The sequence below is a fragment of the Tachysurus fulvidraco genome, chromosome 21, assembly GCF_022655615.1.
Source record: "Tachysurus fulvidraco isolate hzauxx_2018 chromosome 21, HZAU_PFXX_2.0, whole genome shotgun sequence".
In the NCBI taxonomy this organism is placed as follows: domain Eukaryota; kingdom Metazoa; phylum Chordata; class Actinopteri; order Siluriformes; family Bagridae; genus Tachysurus; species Tachysurus fulvidraco.
In genome coordinates this window covers 3,514,151-3,531,654 of record NC_062538.1, presented here as the reverse complement: position 1 = coordinate 3,531,654, position 17,504 = coordinate 3,514,151, and the positions used below count along the sequence as shown (strand labels likewise).

General features: G+C 37.6%; 3 protein-coding genes across 3 annotated transcripts; 2 read left to right on the top strand and 1 right to left on the bottom strand.

The window, feature by feature from the left end:
* The first annotated feature begins 1,590 nt into the window (after positions 1-1,590).
* rps14 (ribosomal protein S14) lies at positions 1,591-5,889 on the top strand. Its single transcript, XM_027153448.2, has 5 exons — positions 1,591-1,747; positions 2,662-2,812; positions 4,084-4,245; positions 4,793-4,869; positions 5,782-5,889. Exons 2-5 carry the CDS (start codon positions 2,664-2,666, stop codon positions 5,847-5,849), a joined length of 456 nt encoding a protein of 151 aa, XP_027009249.1. The 5' UTR covers positions 1,591-1,747; positions 2,662-2,663; the 3' UTR covers positions 5,850-5,889.
* A 1,782-nt stretch (positions 5,890-7,671) lies between these two features.
* cd74b (CD74 molecule, major histocompatibility complex, class II invariant chain b) lies at positions 7,672-10,965 on the top strand. Its single transcript, XM_027153447.2, has 6 exons — positions 7,672-7,830; positions 8,613-8,779; positions 9,223-9,299; positions 9,485-9,509; positions 9,933-10,132; positions 10,583-10,965. Exons 1-5 carry the CDS (start codon positions 7,763-7,765, stop codon positions 10,130-10,132), a joined length of 537 nt encoding a protein of 178 aa, XP_027009248.1. The 5' UTR covers positions 7,672-7,762; the 3' UTR covers positions 10,583-10,965.
* Positions 10,966-12,307: 1,342 nt separating this feature from the next.
* Positions 12,308-16,303, bottom strand: LOC113646876 (SLC35A4 upstream open reading frame protein). The gene is made up of 3 exons (XM_027153351.2): positions 16,185-16,303; positions 14,881-14,979; positions 12,308-13,335 (listed from the first exon to the last, which is right to left on the bottom strand). Exons 1-3 carry the CDS (start codon positions 16,197-16,199, stop codon positions 13,141-13,143), a joined length of 309 nt encoding a protein of 102 aa, XP_027009152.1. The 5' UTR covers positions 16,200-16,303; the 3' UTR covers positions 12,308-13,140.
* Positions 16,304-17,504: the final 1,201 nt, after the last annotated feature.

Below are 17,504 nucleotides of genomic sequence, written 5' to 3'. Positions count from 1 at the left end.
TCTAAATGTGTAGTGTTTGGAAAATCTGAGGATAACTTATCTGATAAACCACGAGCACTTTAGTTATTTCAGAAATCTGAAATTTAAATAGAAATATGTAAAAAAAATTGGATCATTGTTAACCTTAAATTTTAGCACTTCTTTCTGTGGATAAATAATATGAAATCTTTCATTATTGTTTAGTTATTGAAGTTATTTATTTATATAACAATAGCAAAGTCTGACCCCAGGTTCAAATGCAGACTGTGGACATGATGTTACTTGGAATTTTGATCGGCGCAATTCCTTTTCGTCACCTGATGGTGGCAGCAGACTGTGTAAACAGCTACAAATTAAGAATCTTTGTTTACCTGCAAATTATATTTAGTAGTGACTTAAGACCAGGGCTCTCAAGTATCACGCATCGAGCGTGGGTCTTTTGTCATGCAGAACAATTTACTATTTATCATGTATTTAATATGCCGCAGCACCCAAAATGTCTCTGTCCGCACCGCTGTCTCTATGGAACCAGGCAGGAATCAAGCGTGTCTCCTGGAGCACTTAGTCGAGCCTGACACTTATCAGCCAATCAAAAAAAAAACGAGGCTACACAATAGCCAATCAGAAAATAGCACTATTGTATCTGGGTAAGATTTAACGCAACAACCAATGGAAAAAAAAAGCAAATCATGGAATAGTTCAGCATCATGCTCGTTGCCCAACGAGAAAACACCTGGAGCTGCGAGCATCAATTTGAGCACAGAGTAAGTCATGATCTCCTGTTGTAATGTTACAACAAACTTCTTGTCTAGGGCCGGGGGCTCTCAAATTGGGGGCCTTGAGATGGTGCCAGGGGGCCCCGGTTCACTGGACAACACCTGCTCAGCACCAGACAACACCTGCTCAGAACAAGTAGTCTAGGCCAGTGGTTCTCAAACTGGTGGCCCTGAGATGTTGCCAGGGGGCCCTGGTTTTATGACATTTTATAAAATAATGAATTTATCATAAACTCTGTGTAATTAAGTCTCAGAAAAATAAGGCTACTAACAGCACTACATTGTAAAATTTCATATGTTTTGTTTAATTCAAATATTAAGTTTAAGGGCAAGTAGGTATGCACTGTATACAATGGGGGGTGGGTTTTTTTTTTTTCATATTTTCCATGTTGAACCAATTTGGGAGGCAATTTCGGAGGCTATCAAAGATCACAGCCTTGGTTTTAGTGCTTCCACGTTCTAATGCTTATGCTGAGGGGGGATTTTTGATGGTCGGTTTGAGCAAAACCTCAACACGAAACAGCTTGTCTCAGGATGGGACATTGTCCTTAATCATGACCCTAAAAATGGCCGGGTTTGAGCTGAACTGTTTTAAATGGGAGCAACATTACAAAAAGGCAACAAACACTTACAATAAACACCACTAGTCATAATCTCTCTCTCTCTCTCTCTTTCTCTCTCTCTCACACACACACACACACACACACACACACACACACACACACACACACACACACACACACACAAATTAATAAATGGAAATTGAGTAAACTGTGTTCAGCGAACCTTACCAAACACAACAACTCCCCCATTTTTTATTTTATTTTATTTTATTTTATTTATTGGGGGGGGGGGTTTGTTTCGCGGTTAGACTTTTATTCTATACAGTGATGGTGTCTTTCGATCGCTTCCGTCTTTCCAGCTTAATCTTTCAACCCGGAAGTGCTTCCTCCTTCCTTTCCTGTTTCGGCTTCGAGCGAAGACATACTGAGGTAAAAATGTCAGAATCGAAATCCTCATGAATCCGCGTTAGTTTTAACGAATGCGTGTAAAATTGTTCTGTGATTTTGTTCCTCAGACTAAAATAAACCGCCGTTCTGGTATATTGTTAAAGATGAGAGCGGATTATGCGTGTAGTTTTAGACTGATTAGCGAGTTAGCTTAGCATAGGTTAGCTTAGCATAGCTTCACACCAGTCAGTGAGTCTCCCGGCGCTCGCGCATGACTAGTGAATGATACTAAAAGTGTTTGTATTTTATTTAGTTAAAAACTCCCGTGTTAGTTGTGTTTAAGTCGTAGTTTTGCTGTGAAGTTAAATAAAGATGCACAAAATGTCTCTTGTGAACGCTAACTGGCTAACTAACTAGCGTGTTTGTGTCTAGGGAACATTTATGATTTAAGGCGTTAGTAAAAGAAACAATTTATTTGGTTATAAATTGTCTGTTAAAGTTCTCCGGTGTTGAGGATTAGAAACGAGATTAGTGTCTTTAACGTGTTTGTGCCGTGGTGCATAAAATGTCCTTCACACGTTATAACACGAGTTATAGATGATCGGCTTCTCATCGATACATTTATCAGACCCGATAGATATCGATACATTATCACTCCCGCTGGTGTTTATAACAGTTTATAATCTCACACTGGTGTGTTTAACAGTTTATAAGTCACCTCATACTTGTTCATTGGGGATAAATACAAACGCGTTTAAATATCTATTTAATCTTGAATTTTTGTATTATATTAATCTTTATATTCTTATAATAACCTTTTGTTCTATGTTTATGTTCTGTAAAGTTCAAATATATAGATTTGAATTTGATTGAATTAACACCTGGTAGGTATTAGAATGAACCTGGTTAAAGCCTTGATTGGTCTGATTAAACTGTGTTGTTTTTTCCCCCCCCAGCAATGGCACCACGTAAGGGTAAAGAAAAGAAGGAAGAGCAGGTGATCAGCTTGGGACCTCAGGTTGCTGAAGGAGAAAATGTGTTTGGAGTCTGTCACATCTTTGCATCCTTCAACGACACCTTCGTGCATGTCACTGATCTCTCCGGCAAGTAAGTAATATTAAGGACTTACATTTCTGGTGCTGCAGTTTTCCTGAAATTTCTTACACGTGATCAAATATCGGCACGCAGCAGTGAATATCCTGGTTTAAATGCGTAAAGCGTTTACCTGTAGGCAGGTTTCTGTCTGAAGGCTTTACTGTGCAGAGTTTTAACACTTTTTCATACATTCATGGGACAGTGGTGGCTCAACTGGTTAAGGCATTGGGTTGTTGATTGGTGGATCGGGGTTCATGGCACAGCACAGCCAAGCTGCCACTTCTGGTCTCTTGAGCAAGGCCCTCAACCCTCCCTGCTCCAGGGGCACTGTATCATAGCTGCCTCTGCACACTGACCCCAACCTCCTCAGTTGGGGTATGTAAAGAAAAGAGTTCCACTGTGTTGTAATGTATATGTGGCGCAAATAAAGGATTCTATGCCCATTCTTCTATGCCCTTTCTATACTGTAAAGTTTTAACACTCAGAGGTTCACTGATGTTAAATTCAGGTTTCTGGTGTGTTCTGTCTACCAAGTGAATTTTTAGTTTTATGTTTGAGAGAAATAACTGGTGCTGGAGGGTGAAAATATTCTGGTCATATTTACCTGAGGTGGAGTATATAGCTCAATTTAAATGTTGGTATGAATTTTGGTATCATCAGGTACGTCACGAAGCACAGCTCTTTAGACTGAAAATAAGTCTAGGGATGTGGTAGCTCAGTGGTTGTGTTGGGCTACTGATCGGAAGGTCATGGGTTTGAACCCCAGATCCACCAAGCTGCCACTGCTGGGCCCCTGAGCAAGGCCCTTAACCCTCATTTGCTCAGTTGTAAGTCACTCTGGATAAGGGTGTCTGCTAAATGCCGTAAATGATGTAAATGTAGTAAGTTTATTGCCGTTTCAACCATATATAGCTGATACAGTACACAGTGAAATGAGAAACGGTTCTCCAGGACCCTGGTGCTACATAAAGCAACAGAGAGCTACATAAAATAAACAATTTTGGATCTATTAATGCAAGTGTAAAATTTGGAGTGTAACGTGCATTTTACTGGGTTTTAATCATTTTGCTTTTTCTAACAAGGCAATAAAATAAATCAGAACCCAAAAGCTGTGCATGTGGACCAATGAGGAATCTTAGGAGACAGGAAAATATTTTACAGAACCAAACTAAGTAGATAAACTAAGGTGCTTGTAGATGTGTTGCTCAGTTTGTTTGATATGCTGCAGTTTTTCAGTGATATTGTGTAAGAGTTCAGCAAATGGAACCCTCTCCTCTCCACAGAGAAACAATCTGCCGTGTGACTGGTGGAATGAAGGTGAAGGCCGACAGAGACGAGTCCTCTCCCTACGCTGCCATGTTGGCTGCTCAGGATGTGGCTCAGAGGTGCAAGGAGCTGGGAATCACCGCCCTGCACATCAAGCTGAGGGCCACCGGCGGAAACAGGTGAGGAACCTCGTTCAGTTATTTACGTCAAGGAGAGGGATTTTTTTTTTTAATGTACACATGTTCATAATGGTTTTTGTGACCATTTATAGATTAAAACACAATACACCACAAGCTCTAAGATATAAAAACTCAACCACTATGATATAGGAATTAGATAATCAAAGTGTGAGCTGTGAGCAGCTTGATCAGTGTCATGCAATTTTGCGAAATAAACTAATAGTGGTTTGGTTTAAATTTCCACCAGGCATGTGGTGTTTGTCAGCTACTGTGAAGGAACTGTTTTCCCACTAGGGGGCCAAATAGAGCAATAACTTTATTGTAACTGTCCATTCCCAAAATAATGTAGGGATTTTCCACACATTGAATGGCACAATTTCTTTATTGTAAACCTTGCAATTTATATAGACGTTTGTGTGGGTGAATACTTGTGCAAGAGATATTTGTTTGAAGGTCACAAATAAGATGTTTAGAGATCTTTTAGTTTTTACAGTGTGGCCTTACGTTTAACTATTCATTGCTGTTTTTCTAAACATTGTTAATTTAGAACCAAGACCCCAGGACCAGGTGCTCAGTCTGCTCTCAGGGCTCTGGCTCGTTCCGGCATGAAGATCGGCCGCATCGGTAAGTCAAAGCCGGTCTCTTTCTCGCGTACACACACATGCAACCAGTGATGCACAAAGATTATACAGGACCGATCCAAATTAATCCCATACCTTCTCATCTGTGCTGTAAAAAAATGGGTCTCTATGTTAAATATTTCCATCATTATGTCCATTTTTTTTTATGTTGAGACACCATTAATGCTGCGGTAATGTGAATGACAATCCAGTGATTAACGTGTAAATTCCTAAATCGTTTTTTCTCTTCTGATGTCCAGTGTATTTTCAGAAAAGCATCTAAATTTTCCTCACCATTTGATTCCTAAGCACAAATAGTTTGTGTCCTCATTGTTTTTAGGCCTGAATGTACAAACCACCATTAGCTAGTAGTTATTTTAGTCAATACTTAATTTAAATTAATAGTCTGCACTGTAGTAACACTTGGTTCAGAACAAAAAAAACATTGACATCTCACAAAGTGTACAAAACTGGTGGTCATTATTTTCTACATTATACATGAAAACAAAAGTTTTCAGCCATTTCTACAGAACCAAAATCTCAGGGGTGGAGCTGGACCTGATTTATTAAACACAATGCAGTTATGCAGTCTTGGTATTCTGGCTCAACTCCAACTCGGTACAAGGAGCTGGATCAGGTCCAGCATTACTCCACTGACATTTTGTTCTGCAGCAAGCTTGATCTGAAAGTTCTTTACAATCCTAAGTTATTTGGAAGTAGCCATGGAGTTTTCACACACGATATGTTCAACAGCAAAGGTTGCAACTAACAGATCGGGCTGTGGTCTGAATATAACATTGCATTGAATGTGGGACGGAATAAGGTGTGCGGTGGGTTTTTTTTTGGGTCATGTTTAGCTGTGTGAAAAAGTGCAGGAGCAAATCTTGATATTGACTCTTATTTTTCTTTCTTGCAGAGGACGTCACCCCAATTCCATCAGACAGCACCCGCAGAAAGGGAGGTCGCCGTGGGCGTCGTCTGTAAACCGTTATGGATTTTTTTCAAAATAAAAAGTCAAATAGTCTTTTTGACTCGTGTGTCTTTCATGTTCAAGTACAAATCTGAACAGATCATCTTTCCCATTATACAAATAAAGTGACATTTATATGGACTGCATGTTACTCAAATAAGAATTTTGTTTCTTGTATTTGGTTTTCAGTTGTATAGTGGATCACAAACATTTATGTTATGTAGAAACATCAGCACAGATGTTTCCGTTTAACTGATCATATGCAGTGTTAATGTAAGTAAAATGCTTCTTGGCCTGAGACGGGCATTACAGGAAAAATGTAAAACGGGAACTGAGCTGAAGTTACTTTTGATTTGCAACTTTTACTTCCTTTAGCCCTGTGGCCACTTCATTTTTCTGACCAGTGGTGGAAAAATGTAGATGTAAACCAAAACACACATTAGCATAATGTTAAGAGCAATTTCTAGCAACGCTTCGGTGATGTTTGTAAGATTGGAGCCTTTGCCAAACTGGTTTGACTGAACGTTGGTCTCAGGCAGAACTTGAAAAGCTTTGGCAGATGGGGAATGCCAGAATGTCCTTTCAGAAATCATTTCCTGGTTAAATGCAAGATCTAATGAAAAATGTGTATGAGCTCTAAATGGCTACAGGGTAAATAGACAACGCTCTAAAGTGAAACAAAGAAATCTGTTTCACTATTCATTGCATTGATGGCCTTTCAGTCCATGAGCTTTAGTGTGCTTTTTTTTTTATTGGGCTGTACAGATGAGATCATTTAGTTAGAAGAACATTAGTGAGATCCGACATTGATGTCAGATGAGAAGGTTTGGGGTGCAGTCAATGTTCCAGTTTATCCCAAAGGTGTTCAGTGGGGACGAGTCGGGGCTCAGTTTAGGACCCTTGAGTTCTTCCAAACACACTGTCTTCATGTAGCTTGCTTTGTCATGCTGGAACAAGTTTGAAGCTCTTTATTACACTTTTTTCTGCAAGTGGTCAGGCTTCCAACCCTGTTCCTGGAGTATTCCTGTACTGCATGCTGATTTAATTAATGAACCAACATCAGCAGAAGAAAGGGACCAGAGGTTTTACAGGCCCAGGGTTAGGAACATGATGTTTTAAAAAGAACTTTTGATTACTATTTAAAAAAAAAAAAAAAAAAAAAGATTCAATTCAGACAAGACTGTGGTGAATCCTCAAAAAGAGAGAGAGAGAGAGAGAGAGAGAGAGAAATAGACACACAGAGAGAGAGAGAAAAAAGAGAGAGAAAAAAAGACATAGACAGAAAGAGAAAAAAGACAGAGATAGAGAAAAGAGAAAGAAAAAAGGCAGAAAGAGAAAAAGACAGAGAAAGAGAAAAAAGACAGATAGAGAAAAGAGAGAGAAAAAAGACTGATAGAAAAAGAAAGAGAGAGAAAAAGACAGGAAGAGAAAAAAGACAGAGAGAGAAAAAGACAGATAGACAGAAAAAAGACAGAGAAAGAGACAGAGAGAAAGACACACAGAGAGACAGACAGAGAACGAGAAAAAAGACAGAGGAAAAAGAGAGAGAGATGAAATGATAAAAAAAAGTTAAACATTTTGCTATATATATTCGTGTAACACTTAAAGTCACGTTTACAGCAACCTTTTCATGATAAATTATTTCATTTTACTCAAATAAAACCCTTTTTTTTTTCAGTAAACACGCGAAAGTGTAGAAACACTTTAATTAGCGCCATGAAAGCGGTGCTGATTGAATCCGGACTGTTCCTAGCGACAGATGACGTAGTAGCCGCACAGCCAATCAGAAAAAATCAACTTCTTCATGAATATTAATTTATTCTAATTTGGGACTTTTCCTCTTCTGTGTTGATCAGATCGGCTTCAGTTCTACAATTTCTCTTTGTCCGGCTGTCGAGATTTCCTCCAAATTCGATTTTTATCCAAAATGTCTCAAGAACAGCTCGTTTCTGCTCAAAATGAGCAGCCTGCCATCACTGGGAGATCTTCCAGAGGGTGAGGAACTTAATTTATATAGTCATTTATTTGTATTTATAAATCTTTATGTTAATTGTATTATCTAATTAACCAAAACAATTCCAAAAAGTCGGTTTTATTTCAATTATTTTGAGCAGAGCAATCTTAGAATGCTCGAATAAAAGAATTATAATAAATATATAATAAACTAAAAATAAGTGCAAAAGTTTGTTAATAAATTATTGTTCAAAATTCATAAATTCAAAAGACATGATTGTAGAAATATATTTAATATTTCTTTAATCATAGTCTAATGACTTTTCTCCACCTATTTCTAGGTTACTTTGAAGTTTGAAGACCTAAACAAAGATAGTTAAGGAAATGAATATTAACAAAATAAAAACCAGTTATCTATTTATCATTATTTATTGCCTTACTAGTATAAATGTAAACTAATATGTATGTAAAAGCAATTTCAGGTGAATTATTTTTGCACATCGGTTCAACTTCCTGTCACAGCCACATAAACATAACACGATACTGATCAACTCTTCAAGCCTCTAACACAAATGAGAAGTTTTCTGAGTGTAGAAGAAAACACTAAGGTGCATCGAGGGGACGTCCGAGATATGTGATGACATTTTATTCAGTTATGACATTTTATTCAGCTATGACATGTCTACGCAGTTAGATAATAGTTAAATAACAGCTAGAGCAGGCTGTAAGGAAAGGGAAAAAATGGTATATTCAGAATCATTTTGGTTAAGTTGTGTTCACATTCGCAATTCTGTGATCCTAATTCTTCCTTTTTCCCGTCACAGGGGTTCCAATAAGAAGGCACTGGTGGTGGCTGGAGTGACCGTGTTGGCCACCTTGCTCATTGCAGGTCAGGCCTTCACTGCCTATTCTGTGTACAAGCACAGCGAGAAGCTCGGCATGCTGGAGAGACGCTCGGATCGTCTGCAGGAAATGACTGTCAGGGCCAGGGGTGAGTTGGCTGTGTCCGAGACACATCATATACCGAGCTGAGGTTTTTCTATTGCTCAGTTATAACTATAGTGGTGTTAAAGGATCGATACGCAACATTCCCCAATTAACTTCTCTTTTTTGGTTTATTCAGGGAACGGATCCAATATTACTTATTTCCCCTTTAATACTTTTTGGTATTTTGTATGTTCGACGTGCTAAATAAAGTTAAAGACGAGCAGGAATTTTAAAACGCATTTGAATTAAAATAAAAATTTCATATTTATTTGTATAGCACTTTTAACAATGGACATTGTCTCAAAGCAGCTTTACAGAACACAAGAAACATAATACAAAAAGTTTAATATTATACAAAGATTAATATAATACAAACATTCAAGATGTTCGTATTTATCCGTGTTAATTCAAAAGTATTTATCGTTTCACTTCCTCTTCTGTATTCAGTTAATCAAACCCCAATGAAGATGGCCGTACCCATGAGCGCCGTGCGGTTGATGGCTGCTGACTTCTCCGACAAGAAGGTAAAAGATACTTCACCTGAAATGTGTAATGAGGAAATTTAGCCACTACGTGGCAGGATTGACCTAAAATTCTCTCTACTGAGAAAACAGGCTGTATCCCAGTCAGACAGCTCCCAGTTTTATCTCCAGTCTAACATGCATTACACAGTAGAAGCTTTGATTTGATACTCTGACGTATTTTCCAGGTGGAGACCACAAGTCCTCCTAAAGGTAAGATAGACAGTTCCTACGTTTCCTTTCATTCTTCTGCTCATTCATATCTTTAACCCTGTGGGATTTCATGATTTTCTCGTTGATAAATGACACGGCAAAAATCCTGATGAATCAAACGACACGGGCGTCTCTTCGACGGTCGGTCACGTGACACGAATTGTTTGGATATGAGAAAACAACCAAGCCGTAGTTTATATAATGATATATTATAATTATATAGCTTAGTGACTTTCTTCTGATCGAACATCATTTATGTATTCCATGTCTTTCCATATGAACTATTTGGATTTATTAAAAGCAAAAAAATTAAAAAACAGAAGAATTTAACTCTTAATTCCTGCCACGAAAAACTAAATTAAATAATCACGTAATTTAGTTTTAAGGTTCAAGGTTAAAATGAGAGTTGTTTTTTTTCCTCAGCATCTCTGACTAAGTGCCAGAAAGAAGCTGAAGGTTTGACTCAGGGCTTTCTGCCATCGTTCATGCCCAAGTGCGATGAGCTCGGTGCCTACGCACCTGAGCAGTGCTGGCAGGAGATGTGCTGGTGTGTGGACAAGAACGGAGTCCCGGTGGATAACTCTATGGTGCATGGCCGTGCTCAGTGCACTGCTACGTTTTAGGTAATGCAAAGGATGTCATCAAGCAACTACGATTGCTTTTAATCAAAGCTGTGTGTGGAAGTTGTACCGTCACAGATCTTCTAGAACAGAGGTTCGTATTCTGCAGAAAAAGAAGCAGCATAAGAAGTAGTGGGTCAGAGCTATTTTTATTTACAAAGCGAAACTCACGTATGAAGCTCGTTTCCATTGTGAACCGTCTGGCATCCTCTATCTGAGCCCAGCCCTTCCAATGAGTGACTCTGAAGTTGTTTTATATTATATTAATATTTATCCATCAATCTAAACTCAAAGCGTAGTAAGTAAGATGGTAGGCGGGGTCACAGTAAACGGGTCACACTCGCAGAAAAGGTTAAGAACCTCTGTTCTAGAAATTACAGTATTTTTATTCTTAAAACTTTCACCATTTACTGCTAATATTTTTCTCTGTTTAAATGACTCTCATTTTCCCAGATCCTACCCGTAAGAACCGAGGGATGAATCCGAACCTACACGAAGATCCTTCTTCCATTTAATTTTTTCTGCCTTTCAGAAATTAGAAGTGGTGTGAAACTTTATTATTAGCAGACATTTAAGCATTAAGAGCATTCTTGGGTTAGTTAAAGCTTCATAAGCGTCATCATATAACGATAAGCATAACGCACTGTCTTGGTTAGTCGGGCATGTTTCGGTAAACTATTCTCACTGTTATTATCTACAGATTATATCCTTTAAACAGAATATGCTAAATTATCTGCTCCTTTTTATCTTTTATCTAAAACGATGAGTAATGCCAGAAATGAATGAGATCTATGTAAAAATTTGGAAGAGGTGAAAATAAATTTGTACTAATAAAACATGTGTGGTGTTTTTTTTTTTACTGTGCACAAAACCGGCATCGATGAGACATGAATTTGATGTGTGTGGTGGTGTTTTTTTATCTCTAACAGCAGGCAGTATTTAATGTGTGAGATTTAACGTTCGAAACGAACAGGATGCTTTTGAGTCAGTGATGATAAAAAGAAATGAAAATAACTGGAACGAAAACTCACGATAATATAATTTTAAAACGATATTATAGCAATTGGATTTCATTCACATATATTTTTGACACTGCATAAAAAAAGAATATAGAGATACCACAATGACTGGCATATAAATGAATCCTTTTTTTAAATGTATTTATTTTAATATATATTTAATAATGTATGCCAGATTTGCAGACATAAGCCAAAATAAAAAGCCGAGCCGAATCACGGATTAAAGGAATATTAGATCAGATTAGATTAGATTCAACTTTGTCATGCAAGGTAAATGTACAGAGCCAATGAAATGCAGTTAGCATCTAACCAGAAGTGCATAGATGGCTTATTTACAGGTGGCAGTGTAATAAATAAGGGTATGAGGTTATACAGAAGGTGTAGTAATATGTACATATAACTGAATAAGGATAAATATAGTGCGTTTTTTTTATAATCAGTATGAAGTGATATGACAGATATAGCTGTGCAAAAGGAATGTCATTATTTATCATTATTATTAGTCATTATTTTAAGAATATTTAATCTTATACGTGTGGAGTTGACTTGAAGTTAGTGTGTATCTGATGATTAATGGTTTCAGAAGCTTATATATGATATCGGCGTCTCTGAAGCCGAGGTGTAAACTAAAGCTTCGTCTCAGTGGATCTGTTTCAACACGCCGTGCAGCACGTTAACTGCTGGAGTAAGACGTCACAGTTCAGTATTTAAACTGGTACACTCTAGAGCTATAACCACAAACCAGAAGTGTACCAGCTCAGCGTTTAGCGAAGAGGAATTGGAACAAGAACAAGAAGTTCGACAGGAACTTTCAGGAGGAACTGCAATTCCATTCAAGCGCTTGGCTTCGTCTGACGATAAAGAAAAAACTAATTTGTAACAAATTTATACGATTTTGATTTCTTGTGCACAGGGTTGCCAGGTCAGACAAATTTCCACTCCAAATGTAGTGCAAAAAGCCTGAAGCCAGTCAGATGCTGATTGACATTTTGGAAGAATTCTGTAGACAGAATTGCCTCGTTTTTAGCTGATCATCAATGAGAACTCCTCAGACTTCCCACATGTTCTGTGCTTCCGGCATTTAGTTTAAATTGATCCCACAGCTTCAGATTAGAATATTGTAATTTTCAAGAGAGATTTTAAGAAGTGAGACGTATCAGAAAGTCATTAACGGTTTTATTAAAGAAAACAGCCATGAAGTAAACAAGATGCATCCTGAAAATATCTTACCTCTAAACGAACTTATAGGCACGGATAAAGTCGACGAAAACGATGTAACAGAAAAGAGACGCTTGGCGAGATTTTTAAAACAAGGCGTCATACAGAAGAATACATTTAAAACTTGGCAAAGCATTAAAAAGGAGTTCTTACTTTTAACCTAGGAATACGAGATGCATGATGAATGGCAACGTCCACTGGTTTGAACCCTTGTAACATTTTTGGTATATGTAACTGTGTTTAATGTTCTTCCATAATAATAATAATGTGCAAATGTGCTTCCAGCACCAGTGAAGACTTTTGTGCACAGCACTCCCACGCCTGGACATCCCCCCCGTCCGCTGGTACGCTCAGAGGCTCAAATCAGCACCGTCTATGCTGTAATCAGACCCTGGAGACACAGTAGATGCTGTGAATAATTCAACCAGTTTGCAGTACAAATTTCAACAGAAGCTGACTGAAATGTGGGGGGGGTGTTGGGGTGGGAGAGAGAGAGAACCCTCTTTACTTGTCAGGTTCCATTGAAGCTTCATAACATTTAGTTCACTGTCTTAAATGTCAGTGAAAGTACGGAAAGTGATACCGGTTTGATCGTCGTGTTACATCGATTTAGGAAAACAAAGCCCTGAGCTTTAAGTGTACGTGTCTTTCATACTGCCAACCAAGTAACATCTTTTTAAAGGTGCTTTAGAATTGCCAGTCGCTCTAAAACACGATGACTGGATATTTGGGATACAGAACTTCCTGGAAAGGCTTTCGAGGTTGCATAATCTTCTATTTGCTTTTCCGAAACGAGCTGAAATAGCCCTTGATGGTCTGCGCGACGTTGGGCATGTCATAGTTCTGTGCAGCATAGATGCCAGTGCATGTCCCCACGAGCACGCCCATGATGGCTGACGAACGCAGCTTCGCTACGACGTATCCAGCCAGGAAGCCTTTGAGGAAAGGAGAGCCCAGAACACTCCCACCCTGAAGAACAACAGTAGGTTACATTAGGTTCAGCGTTTTTTTATTCCAATCTGTGTACATGCATCGGTTTGTACTGATCCTAATTCAGCACTATAATGAATTTACCCAGATTTTAATATGGATTTCAGACAAAAACAAAAAAACAACAACAACAACATAAAAACACAACACTCAGGCAAGGACCGGCTTGATAAATACTTCTAATGACCAACGACAGTTTCAGTGTCTTTAAAATTGTTTTGTGACTTATTATTGATTTGAAATATTTTATACTTGTTATCAGGAGCAAAATAGAGAAATAGAGTTTGGAGTCATATTGCATAACTCGTCATTTCTAAACCCTTGACCAGGATAAAGCAAAGTAAATGCCTCTTAACTTGGAATTCATCCTCAGAAACTCTAGAAGGTCTCTTCAACTTTCAGTTCCTCCAAATTCACCAAGTGACATCAAATAAACGTGGCTGCACACAGCATCAGAACTAAACTCAACGGCACTTTGTACCTTTAAATAAATTGATACTCATGAGTTAAATGATACGGTTTATACTAGTGAGTGATTCAGATAAATTAGCATAGATATATTTGCTTGTAGAAATCTGTTACACTGACTATATAGCTTGCCATTTTGAGGAGATAAATGTGCATAAGTAATTAGTAAATTTTTTTTACGGAATTTCGTTTAGTTTAAATAGAAAGACGTCGGAAAGGACATCGTTTTGAGACACGTAAGGTAAGTCGAATGTAGCCTAAAATATAATTCCTAAGATATATAATTTTTCATTAGCAAGCGACTGCTCACATAACATGCATTAGATGTTAAATGGACATGATTTAGAGGTATCGCCGATGTGTTGCTGGTCTACTAAACAGATTTTTGGTCTGTTACTTTAAAAGAAGTTTGACACCCCAGGCTTAAACAGGTTAATTAATTAAATATGTAACAGAAAAACAAGCATATAAAAAAAAAAAGAAATGTATTAATTGTTTAGTCCCAACTGTATGCTAAAAGCTTCTATGCACTTTCTGATGTTATGTGGTGTAGCCCACATTCTTTTCTTCATTGTGGTGAATTAAAGTGCAGGTGACGTGACATACGGCTAAGTACGGTGACCCATACTCAGAATTCGTACTCTGCATTTAACCCATCTAAAGTGGGCACACAGAGCAGTGAACACACACACACACACCATGAACACACACCAGGAGCAGTGGGCAGCCATTTATGCTGCCGTGCCCAAGGAGCAGTTGGGGGTTCGGTGCCTTGCGCAACGGCACGTCAGTTGTGGTCAGCCCGAGACTCGAACCCCCAACCTTAGGGTTAGGAGTCAAACTCTCTAACCATTAGTCCACGACTCCCAATATGAAGCGAGTCACGTTCCTCTATTGCGGACCTCACTAATATTTTCTCCTGGTTATGGGCCAGGCTTTAAGAGTGCAGAGCTGAAGCACAAGGCAAACTTTTGTACAAATTGTGTACTCAGGAAAAGATTATACAACAGGCAGAGAATGACTTCAGGTCCGAAGTCACACTAGTGGTCGGTTTACCTGAGGAACGCCGTCCTGCACCTCGCTCTCCACTCGCCGCCGAATGTCATCCAGCTGGCCTTTAAGCAGCGTCAGATCCTTCAGCTGCCTGAAAGGGTCCTAAAACACACAATATGACACTGATAAGCTGGGAAAAGACCTCCAGGAATCTTTTTGCTCCAGACATCAGACCTGCTGTCACTTCTAACAAAAAACACTACAGCTTCAATACAGAGAAGTGACAGGAAGATATTTATAACTATCTTTATATGATATTATATACATTTATAAAGAATATTATGTAGTTATTGACCTATTTGAACCCTTTCATCTATTCACTATATTGCATGTGTACCTTTAGAAATTCAACATCTTATCTATTTGACTCACAGAGGTTAATCTAATTGATAAAAATGTTTCAAAACAAAATACACACGATGTAGAACGATCCGCTCCGAGTTTGATTTAGTTGGTCTAGGACAGGTTTTTGAAACGTCATTAAATATTATTCGTTTTTCTTTTGAATGATCATTTATAATATTTAATATTTATAATATATTGATCTTCGAATTCATAATTAAATTGATAACTTTTGATTCATTTATCCATAAAAATCACATTCTAAATCGAGTAAGAGGACGATCCGCTCTGAGTTTGATTTAAATGGTCTAGGATAAGTTTTTGAAACATCTAATGTCACTAAAATGTATTGAATTTTCTTTTGAATGATCATTTACATTTTAATACTTTAATTATATTTATATTTTTCATATTTTGATCTTCGAATTCATAGTTTAATTGATCATTTTTTATTCATTTATCCACAAAAATCACATTCAAAATTCATGTATTAGTTCTACATAGTTGTACTTAGAATATACATATTTATTACATTTAAAAGATTTATTTATTCAAAGACATAATAAATGTTTCATCAACACAACAGGACTGAAACATGTACACAAACCAAAGTGGAACAATATGAGGAACAAGGAGTCATTACAGGCCAAAAAGGTTAAAATAGTCAAAATACAAAAATGCTTTAAACAACATAAACATTTAAACATTTGTACTGAGACACTATGAAAAGATCTAAATGGACCAACAGGACAAAATGACCTTCTCTTTACACAAAACATCAACTTTATACCCAGAAATCCACACAAACACGTTACTGTGTAGTTTAACTTAATAAAATACGTCATTTTCAGTTTTATAATGTGGCCTACGTATAACAAAATAGAATAACATGAGAATACACCAAACACAGGAATAAATATTTTATTTATTAAAAGAATTAAATGCGTTTAAAAACATTTACAAACCTTGTCGTCCGCCATGTTCGCATGTGGGAGCTAGTCGGGTTGCCACGTCCGGACAAAACGCGCGTTTCTACACCAGCTGAAATTAAACTTTCAGATTAAGACTTTAAGATTAAATATATATAATGATAGAGATTAAATTCGATTTGCATTGTCACATGTCAATCACATCTATATATGCTTTTTCCTTATTTATTGTTATTATTATTATTATTATTATTATTATTATTATTATTATTATTATTAGTAGTAGTAGTAGTAGTAGTAGTAGTAGTAGTAGTAGTATTTACACAAAATAATAATCCTTTATGTTAGGAATTATTTATGTGGTGTCATCACATAGTGGTAACAGAATCATATTCATGTCTGCAGTCGTGAAAGATTAATTGCTCTAATATTATGTACTTATTCTAATACTGTGCAGTTATTGTTGAATTATTTCCACCTATTCAGTATGTAGCATGTGTATGTGTGCATGTCACTAAATATTATTAATGGTTTGTTTTTTTTAGAATGATCATTTATAATATTTTGATTTTCGAATTCATAATGAAATTGGTCATTCTTTATTTATTTATCCACAAAAATAATATTTAGAACAATAGATGGTGTGAGCTAAATAAGGTGGGAGGGGGCACTTCATATGGAGCCGCCGTTGCTATGGCAACCCAGTGACGACGTGCATGATGACGCAAACGGAGGCTGGTGCATGTCGGACCTTGTGACGAGTTAAGGTGGACCAGGGCGCGCGCGCACGCACGCACACACACACACACACACACACACACACACACACACACACACACACACACACACACACACACACACACACACACACACACACACACACACACTATAGAAATAGGAACTGCTACTTGAGTCATTTTGTCTCTATGCATTTCATATTAGAGTCAAACAGCTACAAATACGTCATTACTGTTCTTCCAGAGTTCCAGATATCCAAGTTGAGGGACATAAAATGGGAACAGGAATGACAGCACCTAGTGATGTAGAGAACAAAACTGTATTTGCATAATATCTGATTCAGTAGTGCAAAAATCAATGGTTCCTTTACTGTCCTGGCTTCATAGCTGCGTTATTTCATAATACTCGAGAGACCAAAACAAAGGAAAGATATGATATGAGGTCAGAATGTGTCCAGATCACCCATGTGTCCACACACACCCATGTGTCCACACACACTCATGTGTTCTGGACGTTCCACAGAATCGTTTGCATTCAACATGTGTTCCATGTGATATTTGGACTTTTTTTTTTTTTATCTCACACACACACACACACACACACACACACACACACACA